Below are 14,596 nucleotides of genomic sequence, written 5' to 3'. Positions count from 1 at the left end.
CTGTCTCTCTCGGTCAAACAAACAAAATCTTCTAAGAAAACAAAATAAAGTATACTGCAAAACAAGATACGCATTTTCACATTTTATAAAGATATTTATGTAATCTCTAAAGACACTGAAAAATATTTGCAAGCATTGAACTGCTAGAGATAGTAGATAAAGGGACTGGAGAAAGGAATGGGAATTTTCACTTTTTTTGTGTCTTGAGTGCATTTGCTGCAACCAGCATATATTGTTTTTAGAAAGAGATTTCAAAGAGTTCTGTTCTTAGAAAGGAAGATATTTACCAGTAAGCCCTGAAGGTATTACAGCCTATTCATTTCTTTTTGAAGCTGATAACTCCATTCTTTGGTTATTATTTCTCTAGATCCAGTACTCAAAGCACTTTCCTGAGGCCCTAAAGGGAGCCACAGATGGGTGTCCTCCGGCCCTGGCCTCCTCCTACCAATCTCTTCCCCACAGCATTTCCCCTACTGTATTCTTCCCTTTGCCCATCCTTCTGCTCACTCCCCTCCCCCCACTCTTTCTCAGCCGCTTACACCACCAGTATGACCCTGCTTTACCACAGTGCAGTAGGAAGCAGGCACCCCAGCAGATGTGCCTCTGCCCAGTGGAACAAAACTCCCGGTTTCAGTCCTTGGCCTGAGTGCAGAAGGGCAGCAGGCCGGATAAACGAGAGGGGAAGTAAGCGAGAGCACACGTGTGTCAGACGTACCACTCTAAATACAAATCCCTGGGGCGCCTGGGTGGCTCAGTGGGTTAAAGCCTCTGCCTTTGGCTCAGGTCATGATCCCGGGGTCCTGGGATTGAGCCCCATATCGGGCTCTCTGCTCAGCAGGGAGCCCGCTTCCTCCTCTCTCTCCCTGCGTGCCTCTCTGACTAGTTGCAATCTCTATCAAATAAATAAATAAAATCTTTTTAAAAATAATAAATAAATAAATAAATAAATACAAATCCCACCCACCACCGATGAGGATTTTTTTTTCTTTTAGTATTTTATTTATTTATTTGACAGACAGAGATCGCAAGTAGGCAGAGAGGCAGGCAGAGAGAGAGGAGGAAGCAGGCTCCCCGCTGAGCAGAGAGCCCGATGTGGGGCTCGATCCCAGGACCCCGGGATCATGACCTGAGCCAAAGGCAGAGGCTTTAACCCACTGAGCCACCCAGGTGCCCCCCCGATGAGGATTTTTTCACAACAAAACCAATCACACCAAATACAAGAAAACCACCACAAGCAAGTCACATGAGCAATTATGTTCCAAATGTGATGGGCTTATTTTATTTTACTCTGATGCAAAACCAAAGATTCCACTACAGCACAGAGACCAATATATTAAAAGGTCATGAAAAAGTGGCGTGGGACATGCAGGACGTGATGTACAAACTGGAGGATCGGGTCATTTCCTTTGTAACATGACACTACATTGTCGCTGAGGAACACATTTAAAATAACACTGCGGAACTCAACTGAAATGTGGCACAAACATGACAACTTCCAGGCATGCCTTCAAGTACCTCCCTTCGGATGGACTTGCGATCTCCAGACTTCAGTGTGGGGAGGATTACAATTCTTTGGAAGAATAAAAAGTTCACACTTTTGAAATTTCACAGAAGAATTTTAAGGCCAAAACATAGTGGGTTCTCTTCACCTCCAGGGACAAATCGGATGCTTTACTCAAAACCATGTTAAGCTTCTAGTTCAAATCCCAGCCCAACCTTGTGACCTCCTGCATTGAAGTTCTTTCCGTCGATTAAAGCTGACAGGGTCAGTTTGACGCCTGGGAAGAAGAAAACACCACAATCACTCGTTACAACAAGTATTACAAGCTTATCTTCATTTTCTAGTAACAACAGACAGAGTCAAGGGCACAGAATACAGCCGGGTGTGAGAGTTACAGGCATTCAGGCCGACTAAATCAACACAGGTTATCAATAATCCCCTGATCTGCAAGGAGCAAAGCATAATCACAGCAAATCACCTGGAGTTCAGGGTTAAGAAAAATGAGTGATCAACCATATTCACAAGCCAGAGTGACCAAATTATATAGTAAGAAATCTATAAAGACTTGTTAAGCACAGGCACTTGATCGGTTTTACTTTGTATGAACAACCAACTGTGACAAAATGGTCTGAACTGACCTACAGTTGATTGTAGGTTTTATAGGTTATTTTCATTATTCCTCCATTACCTCCAACCCACACCCATTGTTATTAATTCCTTTACTCACCCGGTCGAAGGGTCTGAGTATAACCCAGTCCAATCAGGCTGGCATTATTTACTTTAGCCTAAGATTAGGAGATAAAATAGAAACAGTTAGAGAACAATCAACTTCATAATACGTAAATCCAGTACAACCACTATTTCATGCATCAGATTTCCAAAACTAAAGCAACTTCGGGCCAATCTAGAACTACCAAAACTGAAAATTTAATTAATAAAAAGGTATAAGTCTCTTTAGGTAGGGATAGTAGGGTCCTTGAGAATGCATGCTTAAAGGCCTCAAGCAAAATTTTTAAAACACTGTGCATCCAAACACCCCTGGTGTACTGAATTTTTTGAGATGTCAGTTTACAACCTCTGACAGTGGTTAGAACATGAACTCTGGTGAGAGAAGATCTGGATTCCAATCTTGACACTGCCACTTATTTGGGGCTTTGAACAAGTTACCTGACCTTTCCAAGTCTCAGTTCCCTCATCTATAAAATGGGCATGAGGATACTACTCACCACATGGAGTAGTTGGGAGGATTAAATGAGATATTACACATTAAGCCCTTAGCACAGTACCTGAAATTTGAGAGCTCAATTAGTGTCATTATTAATAAGAATTACTAATACCAACAGGAATAGTAATCAAATCCCATGAATTTACAGATAAGAAAATTTTGAGGCCAAAGAGATGACTCCACAAGGTCGGACAACAGCCAAATAATTATAGGAGGAACTAGGACTAGAATCCACATTCCTGGACTTGAGGCATAATACTCTTTTCACTATATAATGACCGGCTCACTAAAGTTAATAAAGAACATGCACACACCAACCAAATCACAACATTCATTTACAACTTAGCTGAAACCCAATCTCACAGCATGTTCTTACAGATAGAGAAGTTCTACAGTCCAGCTTGTATTTAGCAGCGATGCCAAAACGGGTGTTGTTACTGCCAGCCGTCCAAGCAAGGTTTATTGACGTTTCTATCTTCTCGTTAACCTTCTGGTAGATAGACCCTCCAAATTCAGTGCCATCATTCCTATTTTGATAGTGTAAGAAAAAGTCATACATAGTTTGTACCACTCTTATGATATGGAAACAAATTCTAAGACTGTTTAGATAAGGATCTCATTTTCCAACTCACCTATTTCAGCAAACTTCTAGTATAAATGACTACCAAAGAAAACAAGGAACTAAATCCAGTTATATAATTTATAACTGGCTAATTAAAATGTAATAACATTTGATTCATTTACTCAGCTCCCCACAATGTAAATTTCTTAGACATAATTCAATTATGCGCAAAGGCAGATACTTCAGGAAATATGATCTCTAAGTCTATGAGAGGTTGAAAGAATTCAGAAACCTGAAAGTATAGTTCAATAAAGATTTCTGCAAAACAAAAAACAGCAGTACAAGAATAAGCCAATTCTGAACTTCACTTGAAACAACCCTGAGTCCAAAAGCACCACCCCCACAATACCTAGGGCATACTGCTCTAGAGACGTGCCTAAGTTACTGCTTTTAAGCATCCCAGAACTTAGTCCCTGAGTTTTCATGGTTTCCCGATCGTACTGTTTCATCAATTTTAACGCCACTGTCTATACCACTGCTTGACTTTATTTCAGGCATCATAATGAACCAGAATGTCTAGTGGAGAGCAATCTAACACTTCAAAAACACAGTTTTTCCTTTACTTTTTTTTTTTTCCTGGTATATTAACAGTGCCCAGTAGGCCAAGACATAAACTATAATTTAAAAGTTTAAATTCATTTAACCAAGAGGATGCAACCTACAGAATTGAATCCAGGATTGCTTTGAGGAATTCTACTTCTTCTGAATGCCACAGGGCGGCTGGGTTGTGACCAAGAGTACCCAAAAACCTCCGCAGAATCACTGGGGATGGTCCAGGATGCTCACATCAATTACATGGTTGCTCTTCATGATCTAGACCTACTTTCAGATATTGCCAAGCTGAGTAAGGCACCAGAGGAAGCAGAAAGATCTCCAAAGGATCCCTTTTATCAGAAGGTGACCTATGCCCGGGCTTTCTCCCTCCTAGTGGTTCTTGTAACAGATTCTAGACCTCCCTAAAGTTTGGTGTACAGGCTGAGAGGCTAGTAACTACCAGTAGCACAGCACAATGCACCAAGTGCACTAACCCTGGGCAGTGTTTTACTGACTGGGAAAATAGTACAGTGAGGCTGGATGTCCACCAAAGCATACTAAATGCAGGAACGATCATTTCTAACCTTCTCAACGTGCTAATGGCTACCATCTTCTTGGGCAACTGCACCAGTAAAGGCAGAATAAATTATAAACACTCACACATGAGTGTGCAGCTGGAAGTCCGCAGCCTTGTAACCCAGGGCGAAATTATTCTGTGACAGTTTGGATTTGGCTGTATCAAAACTCATCTGATAGCCAGCAAGCCAACCTTCAAAAGCTAACACAGCCCAGCCATAGATGGTTGGTCCAGAAAAATCAATATCAACGTTACTGCCAAGACTGAAACAATCCCGTTTATATGAGGCCTTCAATTTTCCACTCTTCTTTCTGTAAGAAATAAACACAACATGAGTTTCTACTACCGTCCAGAGTAAGATCCCCTCTCTCCACCAATATAAATATTATTTTGATAGATGGCATCCATATAATAAAGTTTCAAATGACTTAGCACTACAAATATAATTTTGTTAGGATTATGCATATACTGGGGCCCGTGGGTGGCTCAGTCGGTCAAAGCCTCTGCCTTCAGCTCAAGTCGTGATCCCAGAGTCCTGGGATCGAGCCCTGCATCAGGTTCAATGCTCAGTGGGGAGTCTGCTTTCCCCACCACTTGTGCTCTCTATCGTTTGAGCACTCTCTCTAATAAATAAAATCTTAAAAAAGAGAAGGAAAAGCATATACTATTTTTACCTATTCTTTACTGTAAGTTCAAATGACAGGATATATCATGATTAATATCATAAAGGCATGAATAAAAGTATAAAAAGGAATAAGCTACCTCAGTATCAAATAATCTGAATATGTATTTATTCATGAGAACCCAAATTTCTTTAAATGTTTTTAAAATGCCCAAATGCTATAAAACGTAACACCTGACACACTTCACTTCTAAGTAATTAACCTATTATGAAGAGAAGTGTATTTTTTTAAGGATACAGTCCTCTAGTAAACATATTCATTTTTCCTTAAGGTCAGTGTTTTCTCCCTGGACAACATTAGATGGATGGAAGAGAAGTATACACTTCTGAAGAATGGTACTGAAAACATGAAACTGGTTTTTATCATCCTTGTCTTTAATCAGGCTTCTGAGAGTATTTGTCTGGAAGAATACTCAAGTGTGTGGCAGGAATGATACACATGTTCTTACAGTTGAAGAAAAATGCCACTTTGTCCTTTTCTAGCACCAAACCATGTGAGGCAGATAGGAAACAACATGATCCCTGTTTTTTAGACAAAGAAATTGAAGCACAGAGGTTAGGAGATTTCTAAAGGCTGAAAAAGGACGTCAGTAGCAGAACTATTGCTTATAGCATTCCACAGCCAGGAGATTACACTATTTTCTTAAGAAATTAACCTCTCAGCAAAATACCACATCCATGAATCTTAGAAGCGCTTAAGAAATATCTAGTTTTGGGGGTGCATGGGTGGCTCAGTGGGTTAATAAGCCTCTGCCTTCGGCTCAGGTCATGGTCTCAGGGTCCTGGGATTGAGCCCCACATCAGCTCTCTCCTCAGCAGGGAGCCTGCTTCCCCCCGTCTCTCTGTCTGCCTCTCTGCCTACTTGTGCTCTCTCTCTCTGTCAAAGAAATAAATAAAATCTTTAAAACAAAAACAAAAAGAAGAAGTATCTAGTCTTGGAACACCTGCTGGCTCAGTTAGTAGAGCATACAATGCTTGGTCTCACAAGGGTTGTGAGTTTGAGCCCCACACTGAGTGTAGAGATTACTTGAACAGAAAATCTTAAAAAAAAAAAAAAAAAAAGAAAGAAAGAAAGAAAAGAAATATCTAGTCTCAGACCCTTCTAGCTCCTGAACTTTTCCTATAATGTGCCTCTGGAGTAGCTTTGTATTTTTGTTCATCTGTTCAATTTTCAAATCAAAACTTTACCCTACTTCAAAGGAATCCTCCTATCTCTTTACTGTACACACAAGGTCCTCTGGTGTTCCTAACAGCAACCTCCTAAGTTTTCCCTGGATCTAAACGTTTCATTGCAATTCCCCAGTCTAAAGTGCTCTTCTCCTTACAGTCTACAAAAACATTTCGGAAAATGGGGTTTGGAATAATTACCCTGTGTTTGGTACAAATATGGTATCAAGAGTCAGTTTCAACCCTTCAGCCAACTGAAAAACAAAGATTTAAAATAAACAATTAGTAATTTTCTGGTTTTTTGACCAAAAATTAAGTTACTTACTATAAATTATGACTTTATCCTTCCCCTCCTCCTAACTCCAGGTTTCATCAGATTCTCTCACCAAAAGCCAGGTTTAAATGTATAGGTCAAATTCTATCACAGCCAGTAACATTAATTACAGTAAAAAAACAACAAAATTCCAATACAACCAAATAATCTTGATACTCTCTTAAAATTACTGTAATGAGATAACCCAACATTTAACAAGTCAACCTAAGGAATTTATTCAGTTACTCATATGTTATCTATGGTAGTGTGCATATAGACACACCTCAAAAAACAGTGCCCTGTACATAGCAAATACTTAATGAGTATCTGCTGATAAATTTTTCTCTGTGAAGACATGATAGAATTTAAAAACACTTTTCTATGGAGCCAATGTTGCAACAATTACAAAATAAAATCAAACTACCTCACTATGAATAGTTTGGTTTACCCAGGAGAGGCTCAGTTATAAACAGAACTGGTCAGAACAAAGATGTAATGTGCTAATTATGCACTCACAAAGCTGTATTTCTAGAAATCTAAGACATATCAAAGATGGCCACATCCAGAGAAAAAATATGGCTATCATCTAGGTTATAAGATCTCGCTCACACTGTATTTGGGGTTTACAGATCATTTTATCTGCAAGATCAATTTAACCTACAAATAACTCCTAATGCTTTCTCTTACCTTATTCTCCAAAGAGATTTCTGTTCCAAGAGTATTGTCTGTATTCCACTTCTGGGTGAAGGTAAGTCCATAGTTACAGATCTTATATTTGGTCTCTAGGTTGCCTGACGCTTTCCCTGTATCAGTGTAGGCATGACCAGAAGTAGAAAATTCCTGATAAGCAAGAAAAATAATTACTTTAAAATCAACTCATCAAACAGAAAATATTTCAGAAAGTAGTGTTAAATGCATCAGAAACCAATACAGTTTGTTACCACAACGTATTTCCTGCTTTCTTATTTCTGAAGTTTAATCAGTTTCAGATCTTTCCATTGTTCCACCTCTCTTACTGATACTTCTTGTTCCATATACTCTCTTACTAAAATGGGAATCTTAAATTCTTTCCTTTAGAAGAGAAATATCTTTACTGAAAATAAATGCCTTTACTAAAAAGACAAAAATATCGAATCTTAAAACATTTCACTTTCGTGACTTGAAAAAAGATTACTCATTCTCTATCATATCTTTCAAACTATTAGTTAATTTTAAAGTCCTTAAAAATCCCCAAACACCAGAAAGGATTACCCACCCTCTTTTTTTTTTTAAGATTTTATTTATTTATTTGAGAGGGGAGAGAGTGAGTGAGCATGCAAGAGCAGGGGGAGGGAGGAGCAAACTCCCCGCTGAGCAGGGAGCCCCACATGGGGCTCAATTCCAAGGCGCTGGGATCATGACCTGAGCCAAAGGCGGACCCTTAACCAACTGATCCACCCAGGTGTTCCACCCATACCCTCTTTTAAGAGAACTTCGGTGCATTAAATTTTTTTTTATTTTTATTGTGGTAAAATACATCTAACATAAAATTTACCATTTTTAAGTATGCAGTTCAGTGGCATGAAGTACACTTACACCGTCACAAAAACTTTATTGCTTTGGTCCACAAAACTATCGGGAAAACTTCTGGTATAAACAATCTCAATACTTGAAAGTATGGACCTGTTTTTCACAACATAATGGAATGGCATAACTTGTCTTTCTCCCTTCTCCCCTATCTACCTTTTAAAGTGCTTTCTATCAAATAGTTACTATGAACACCTTAAAATATATCCTCCTCCCTAGGTAGGTGTCGTTTTAGTCATATGACAATGAGCAATAGGAAACAGATCTCCCTCTAAAAGGAAGCAAACAGTCAACACCTGTCACTGACAATCTATGAACTGTCAAGAAATAAACCTTCTGATTGGCCCTGTTTTTAGAGAACATTTCTGAAATACTGCCAGCAGTCATGAAATGCTGCCAGCCCTGAGCAGGTCTGTTTCACTGCCCGCAATATGAATCCTCCCTTTACCAAATAGCCTGTTCCCTACCTCCAGCTCTAAGGCTGATGAAACAACTGGGAAACTATGATCTGTTTATCAACATCACGCAGGAAATTTTCCAAGAGAGTATCATGCTGCACACTTTAGGGCAAGGCCTCAGCACAAAATGACAAAACGCGAGTCATGTTTAATAGTCCACACAATGCGAGCATTGCTTTCTTTAGTAAATCCAACTATCCAGTGTTTTATTTTTCATATATGCCCCACATAAACTTGAAAGTATGGCATAGACAAACCTCAATTTCAGTGTTAGGAGAACTTCACACACAAAACTAAGGTAGAAGTACATTTAGTCTACATCTTTTCCTTGTTATCATTATTTCTTAGTTTGAAGTTCTCTCAAAAGTCTAAAATACCTGAAGAACAAATCTTAAAGAAAAGGCCAGAATTTTTCTAAGTTAAAAAGTTTAATTGGCTCACAATTGCTTTAGTTTTTCTCTAACTTCATTAGATAAAACATGCACATAGTATCTATAGCTCTACAGTAAAGGCTAGTATGCAACGAAACCACCACAAAAATGTTATGTGAAGTAGATGGTATATGATACAAATATTAAGTGCAATCTAAGAATTGATTGCAATGGATGAATGGAGCAATGGATGAAATTTATCATAAATCAATACCAGAGACCAAAAGCAGCCATAAAAGCAAGCACACAAATATGCTCTGTTTTTCTTACCATCTGAATGAACAGTCCCACACCACAGCAGCATGAAAAGGAGATAAAATTTTAGTCGATGATTTTTGCAACAAAAACCTAACTTGACCAAATTCTGAAACCCTATTCAAAGTTAGTATAATTTTTCTCTTTTAACAGAACCATGTAACAATATGCCATCCAGCAGTAGCTGCATATGTATTTATTTACCACTAGAAAAACCCAGGAAGAAAATGATAGTGACAAACCAGGAGTATGAGACAAAGTATCGTAAGAATTCCACGTTCCTTTAGCTCCTCTAATGAAATTATTGTATCTGGAAATAAAATTAGCACTGGTTTAAACAGGTAAATACTAAAAAGATATGCTGTCAGTGAGCAGAAATCAGAGAATACGGTGAATGTAAAGTTAATCTATTTGCCAGATTTACTGAATAAAAGTTCTGGTTAATGATACCTTGAAAATATGCCTGTATCCTTTACTATATTCTTAACTTCCAGTAAAAAAGACCTTATGAACATCCAATAAAAACTGTAGATTAAGCCTCTGCATGAATTTAGTTCTACATTTGTTTTGACCAATCATGAAGGGACAGACTATAATATGTTTTTTAAGAGGGCAATAAAACCTACTTGAACCCATCATAATGGAAGTAAAGTTTTTAGTACCCACATATGTATTCATAAAAGTATAAAGATATAATATGGGTCAAAAAAATACATATATTTTATATCTCCTGAGAGTAAAACTCAGCGTATTCTTATTATGTGGGGGAGAATTATTATTATTATTCTTATTATGAGAACATTTGTTCTCCCCCAAAATTCAACCTGATTGTCTAAGGCGAAGGCAAAGATGCTCACTGAAGTCTGAGAGTAGATGAAACTGTAGGGAGGACAGCATAGTGCCAAATATACACTGATTCACAGAACTAAACCAAACAATTTTTTAACAGGTTCCTTTAAGTTAATTATGCTACATCTATTAAAATTATATTGGGTACTCACCACTCCACTACAGGACTTTGTTTTCAGATCTATTTTGACCATGCCAAATCCTAGACAAAAAGAAAAACATAGTAATGTACAAAATGTGATATTCACTCCAGTTTTTTTTTTTAACAATTTTTACATTATTTGACAGAGAGAGAGATCACAGAGAGGCAGGCAGAGAGAGGGGTAAGCAGGCTCCCTGCTGAGCAGAGAGCCCGATGCGGGGCTTGATCCCAGGACCCTGAGACCATGACCATGAAGGCAGAAGCCTAACCCACTGAGCCACCCAGGCGCCCCTTCACTCCAGTTTTTACAACTTAGAGATTATGAAAACAGTCCATATACCCTCTATATGGAAAATACACAGTATCCTCATTAGGTGAGAATTCCATTAAAAACTGAATTATGAGGGGCGCCTGAGTGGCTCAGTGGGTTAAAGCCTCTGCCTTCAGCTCAGGTCATGGTCTCAGGGTCCTGGGATCAAGCCCCACATCGGGCTCTCTGCTCAGCAGGGTGCCTGGTTCCCCCTTCTCTCTCTGCCTGACTCTCTGTCTACTTGTGATTTCTCTATGTCAAATAAATAAAAATCTTTAAAAAAAAAACAAAAAAAAACTGAATTATGAAATAAGTATAATTTTTAAGCTCTCAAAGAAAAAAATTATCAGAAAATATTATGCTTATGTAAGTATAGACTTCATTATACTAGTTAATAAGAAAAATCAAATGTATATAGCACAAAAATTGAAAGACTAAGTTTTAAAAATCAAAAACAGGGACACCTGGGTGGCTCGGTCATTAAGCATCTGCCTTGGCTCAGGTCATGATCCCAGGGTCTGGGATCAAGCCACACAATTGGGCTCCCTGCTCGGTAGGAAGCATGCTTCTCCCTCTCCCACTCCCCCTGCTTGTGTTTCCTCTCTTGTTGTGTCTCTCTCGTCAAATAAATAAATAAAATTAAAAAATATATATATATATCCATTTGGGATCAAGACTATGTTACTCCAAAGAAGTCAAAAGTTCTATCTTCATGCTCATGAAAATACCCATTATTTGGAGGAGGAAAAAGGTACCCCCCACTTTAACTGTCTCCAGGGCTGGCCAGAAGGCACAAAAGTATTACAAATTTCCATTACTTCATCTTACAGATAACATTAAATATGCAAATATATATGCACGCATATTTGTATATAATTGCTTTTAACGCTTGTAAGGCACTCTACCTCTAAAGAGTCTAATAATCTGTTGATAGTTATACCCTTAAATCTTGAGAAGTAGATTAATATTAACTTAACCTCATTTTACTAGCACTGCATCTTGCATATAGTAAGAAGCATTCAACACTAACCCTTACCCCAAATTGGAAATGTACAATAGCACACTTACCATATCCTTTATTGAAGACATCCTTCGCGGCCTTTCCTAGGTCACAGTAAGTCGGCGTGTTACACATATCTTATGAAGAAAAATAAGGACAAAGGAACAAAAAGAGCCATTTAGTATTTACTCACCCACAGTCTTAGTATTTAGTCCTGTGAGAAGAGGTATGCGGTTTTCTCTGCCTTTGCATCATTAATGCTTACACCCTAATGCAAGCAAAGTTAGGAGAAGGCATTCTGCTTCTTTACGAAGAACTTTCCAGGGGCGCCTGGGTGGCTCAGTTGGTTAAGCATCTGCCTTGGCTCAGGTCATGATCCCAGAATCTGGGATCGAGGCCCACATCGGCTCCCTGCTCAGTGGAGAGCCTGCTTCTCCCTCTCCCTCTGCCTGCCACTCTGCCTACTTGTGCGCGCTCTCTCTCTCAGATACAAAGAACTTTCCAGAATATGGGATAATAAAAGGATTTTTTCATGAGATTCAGAGATCATCTTTCTGACTGCATTTCAAAGAAAAATTTCTCAGAGGCTGAAGGAGAAGCTTTGTTAAATTGGACTTTTTACTTTAAAAAAATATATATATATATGCAAACTTTACATTGGAAAAACATTTCTTGCGCTGTTATAAAGCCAAGAGCTACTAAAGTGACAAAGTAAAACTGTTTTGAAGAACTATAAGAATAGATGCATTAAAAATCTTCAGGGTTAACATTTTTGCCACTGTGAAACTCAGCTCTTAAAATAATTACCATACTAATTGGAATGCATTCATTCAGAATACGTTCTCTCTCAAAGCTCTTTTAAAAATAAAATTATATAATCTTACCCATTAACCACAAACAGGATAAAGTCTACCTGCAGCAATTCTGCTTACCAAAAACTGGTGTATACTCTAAAGTTAAAGCCTTCAAAAATCAAATGTGCCTTCAGTTATCACCTTACCTATTTGGTACTCACTAAGCTTTTCTACTGCCAATATGGCTCTCATGTTGAAGTTCTCAGAAGCTCTGTCTACATGGATAAACATACCACCCCTCTGCCCTCTTGTCCTGCAAGAGCCTCAAGAGCCACGTCTAGCCAACTGCAGAACCATCTCAAGCAGTCCCATTAGTCCAATATCAGAAAAATCCAGAGCACCAGCTATCCCATGAAATTACTGTCTGAATTATCTACACAATCAAACTAATATTTACTTATATTCAGCCTGGCTCTTAATCTGCCCCTCTACTAACTTTCTGCCTATACCATCATATCTGACACAACATACGCTTATGATGCACTTTTTAATTGTGATTTAAAATTTGTTCCTTAATCTAAACCTGTCAAATATGACAGACACACGTTAAGAGGGTGGAGTATAATACAAAATACATATATAAAGAGAAAAGAGTACAGTAAAGGTGAAAGAGAAAGTACTGACTCACACGGTAATAAAACTTTGTCCTAAGCCAGGGTATCAGAGTTCACTTCCAGGGCAATTCTTTTACAATTCAATTTCCTGCATTCAAATTATCAATTCTAGACTATCTACACATTGCCAACTGCAATCTGATACTACTCTTTTATTATTTCAGCGGATGCTGGTATCTGATGAAATCTGCCAGAAGTCTAAACATGAGGAGGTTGGTATAGAAAGGCAGGCCCTATACAGTCAAATAAAAATGTTAAGTCTTTACAGTCTGGATTTTCATCTACTGACAAAAGATACACTTAACTGTTCAGAAACATCTATCTGACGACAGTCTTTTAGCATTTTGCTTTATTTTTTCAAAACCACTGCTAAAGACACTTTGCAAAAGTGTAGCCGGTTTAGTTTACTAAGTGATCTCAATTCTGCCTAGTTCAAGCTTACTTTTTCAGGCCCATGATTCTGATGGGAAATGCACTGCTGGTATGATCAAGCAAAAAACAGAAGACACAGAGACCTCATGTCACTCGGGAGTCAAGCTATCATCGCCTATTTCTATTAGCTACAAAATGCACTCGTTGTTCGTCGGCATGCACAACGTACGAGGTTGCTTTAGGTGCAGACGGCCGGGGAAGGGTTAATTAGGTAATACTGCTTTACACAATTACTAACTTGACAGTCAAGAGCCCCTTTTGTTCCTCGTTTCGCCGCCTTCAGCTGCACAAACAGCATCCTCCCCTTGGCGATAAGGAGTGCTACAGGGCTCCCCTGATACTGGACAACAATTCCAGAGAGGAAGCTGGGGGCGGGGGTAAGGGGTGGGGGGTGGGGTGGGTTTAGGGTTCGAGGAGCCAACTTCCCTAGAAACCAACCTCCTTTCTGGCCTGACGCCTACAAAGTCCTGGGGGCCCACCAGCAAGGGAGAGGGCGCTCCGAGCGCCGCTCCCCACGCCAGCGTTGCGGCTCCATCCCCTGAGGCGGTCAGGGGAGCAAGGTCCCCTCTGCCGTCCGCAGCCCGCCGGGGCCCGCGCCCCGTGAGGCTCCTCTCTCCCTTCCGAGCCCTCCGTTAGGCTCGCCTCCCGCTGGGTGCCCTGCTCGGTGGCGGGCCGCTACCCACCCCGGCCCCACCGGGCTGCCGGCCGCCCGGCCCGCGGTCTCGAGTCCCCTCACCTCCAACTAGAGGGCCTGGCTCCACTCTGCCAGGGCAACGCTGAAGGTCTTCTTCAAACCAACGCCGTCCGCGCCTGCGCGGCCCCACTCTCCCCGCGGCGCCTGCGCGCCCCTACCCGCCCCTCCCGCGCACGGCGTTTGCGCCGCAGTGTCGCGCCGGAGTCGCGCGCCGCGGGTCTGCGCGCCGAGAGGAACTCAGAACCCAACTGTCCGGCTCCGTGTGCGCGCGTGCGCGAGAGAGCCGGGCGAGCAGGTGGCAGGAGCGGGGGTCGACGTAGGCGAAGAGGCCTGGGGGACCGCACCTTTGTCCCTGCAGGGGCTCGCTCTC

At 40.2% G+C, this 14,596-nt stretch overlaps 1 protein-coding gene across 3 annotated transcripts; it reads right to left on the bottom strand.

Annotated features, from left to right (window-relative positions):
• Positions 1 to 1,251: 1,251 nt before the first annotated feature.
• VDAC3 (voltage dependent anion channel 3) lies at positions 1,252 to 14,596 on the bottom strand. 3 transcript variants are annotated; one of them, XM_080796436.1, is made up of 9 exons: positions 14,269 to 14,596; positions 11,701 to 11,769; positions 10,333 to 10,382; positions 7,309 to 7,461; positions 6,510 to 6,562; positions 4,543 to 4,770; positions 3,103 to 3,253; positions 2,229 to 2,286; positions 1,252 to 1,778 (listed from the first exon to the last, which is right to left on the bottom strand). In XM_080796436.1, exons 2-9 carry the CDS (start codon positions 11,765 to 11,767, stop codon positions 1,687 to 1,689), a joined length of 852 nt encoding a protein of 283 aa, XP_080652562.1. In that variant the 5' UTR covers positions 11,768 to 11,769; positions 14,269 to 14,596; the 3' UTR covers positions 1,252 to 1,686. The 3 variants fall into 3 exon arrangements, with proteins under 3 accessions (XP_080652562.1, XP_080652564.1, XP_080652563.1); XM_080796438.1 differs by having other exon boundaries at positions 2,225 to 2,286; positions 14,269 to 14,403; XM_080796437.1 differs by having other exon boundaries at positions 14,216 to 14,328.

Source organism: Martes martes, assembly GCF_963455335.1.
Source record: "Martes martes genome assembly, chromosome: 2".
Taxonomy (NCBI): Eukaryota; Metazoa; Chordata; class Mammalia; order Carnivora; family Mustelidae; genus Martes; species Martes martes.
Note: the sequence above shows the minus strand (reverse complement) of the source record. Positions and strands in the feature narration are given on the sequence as shown.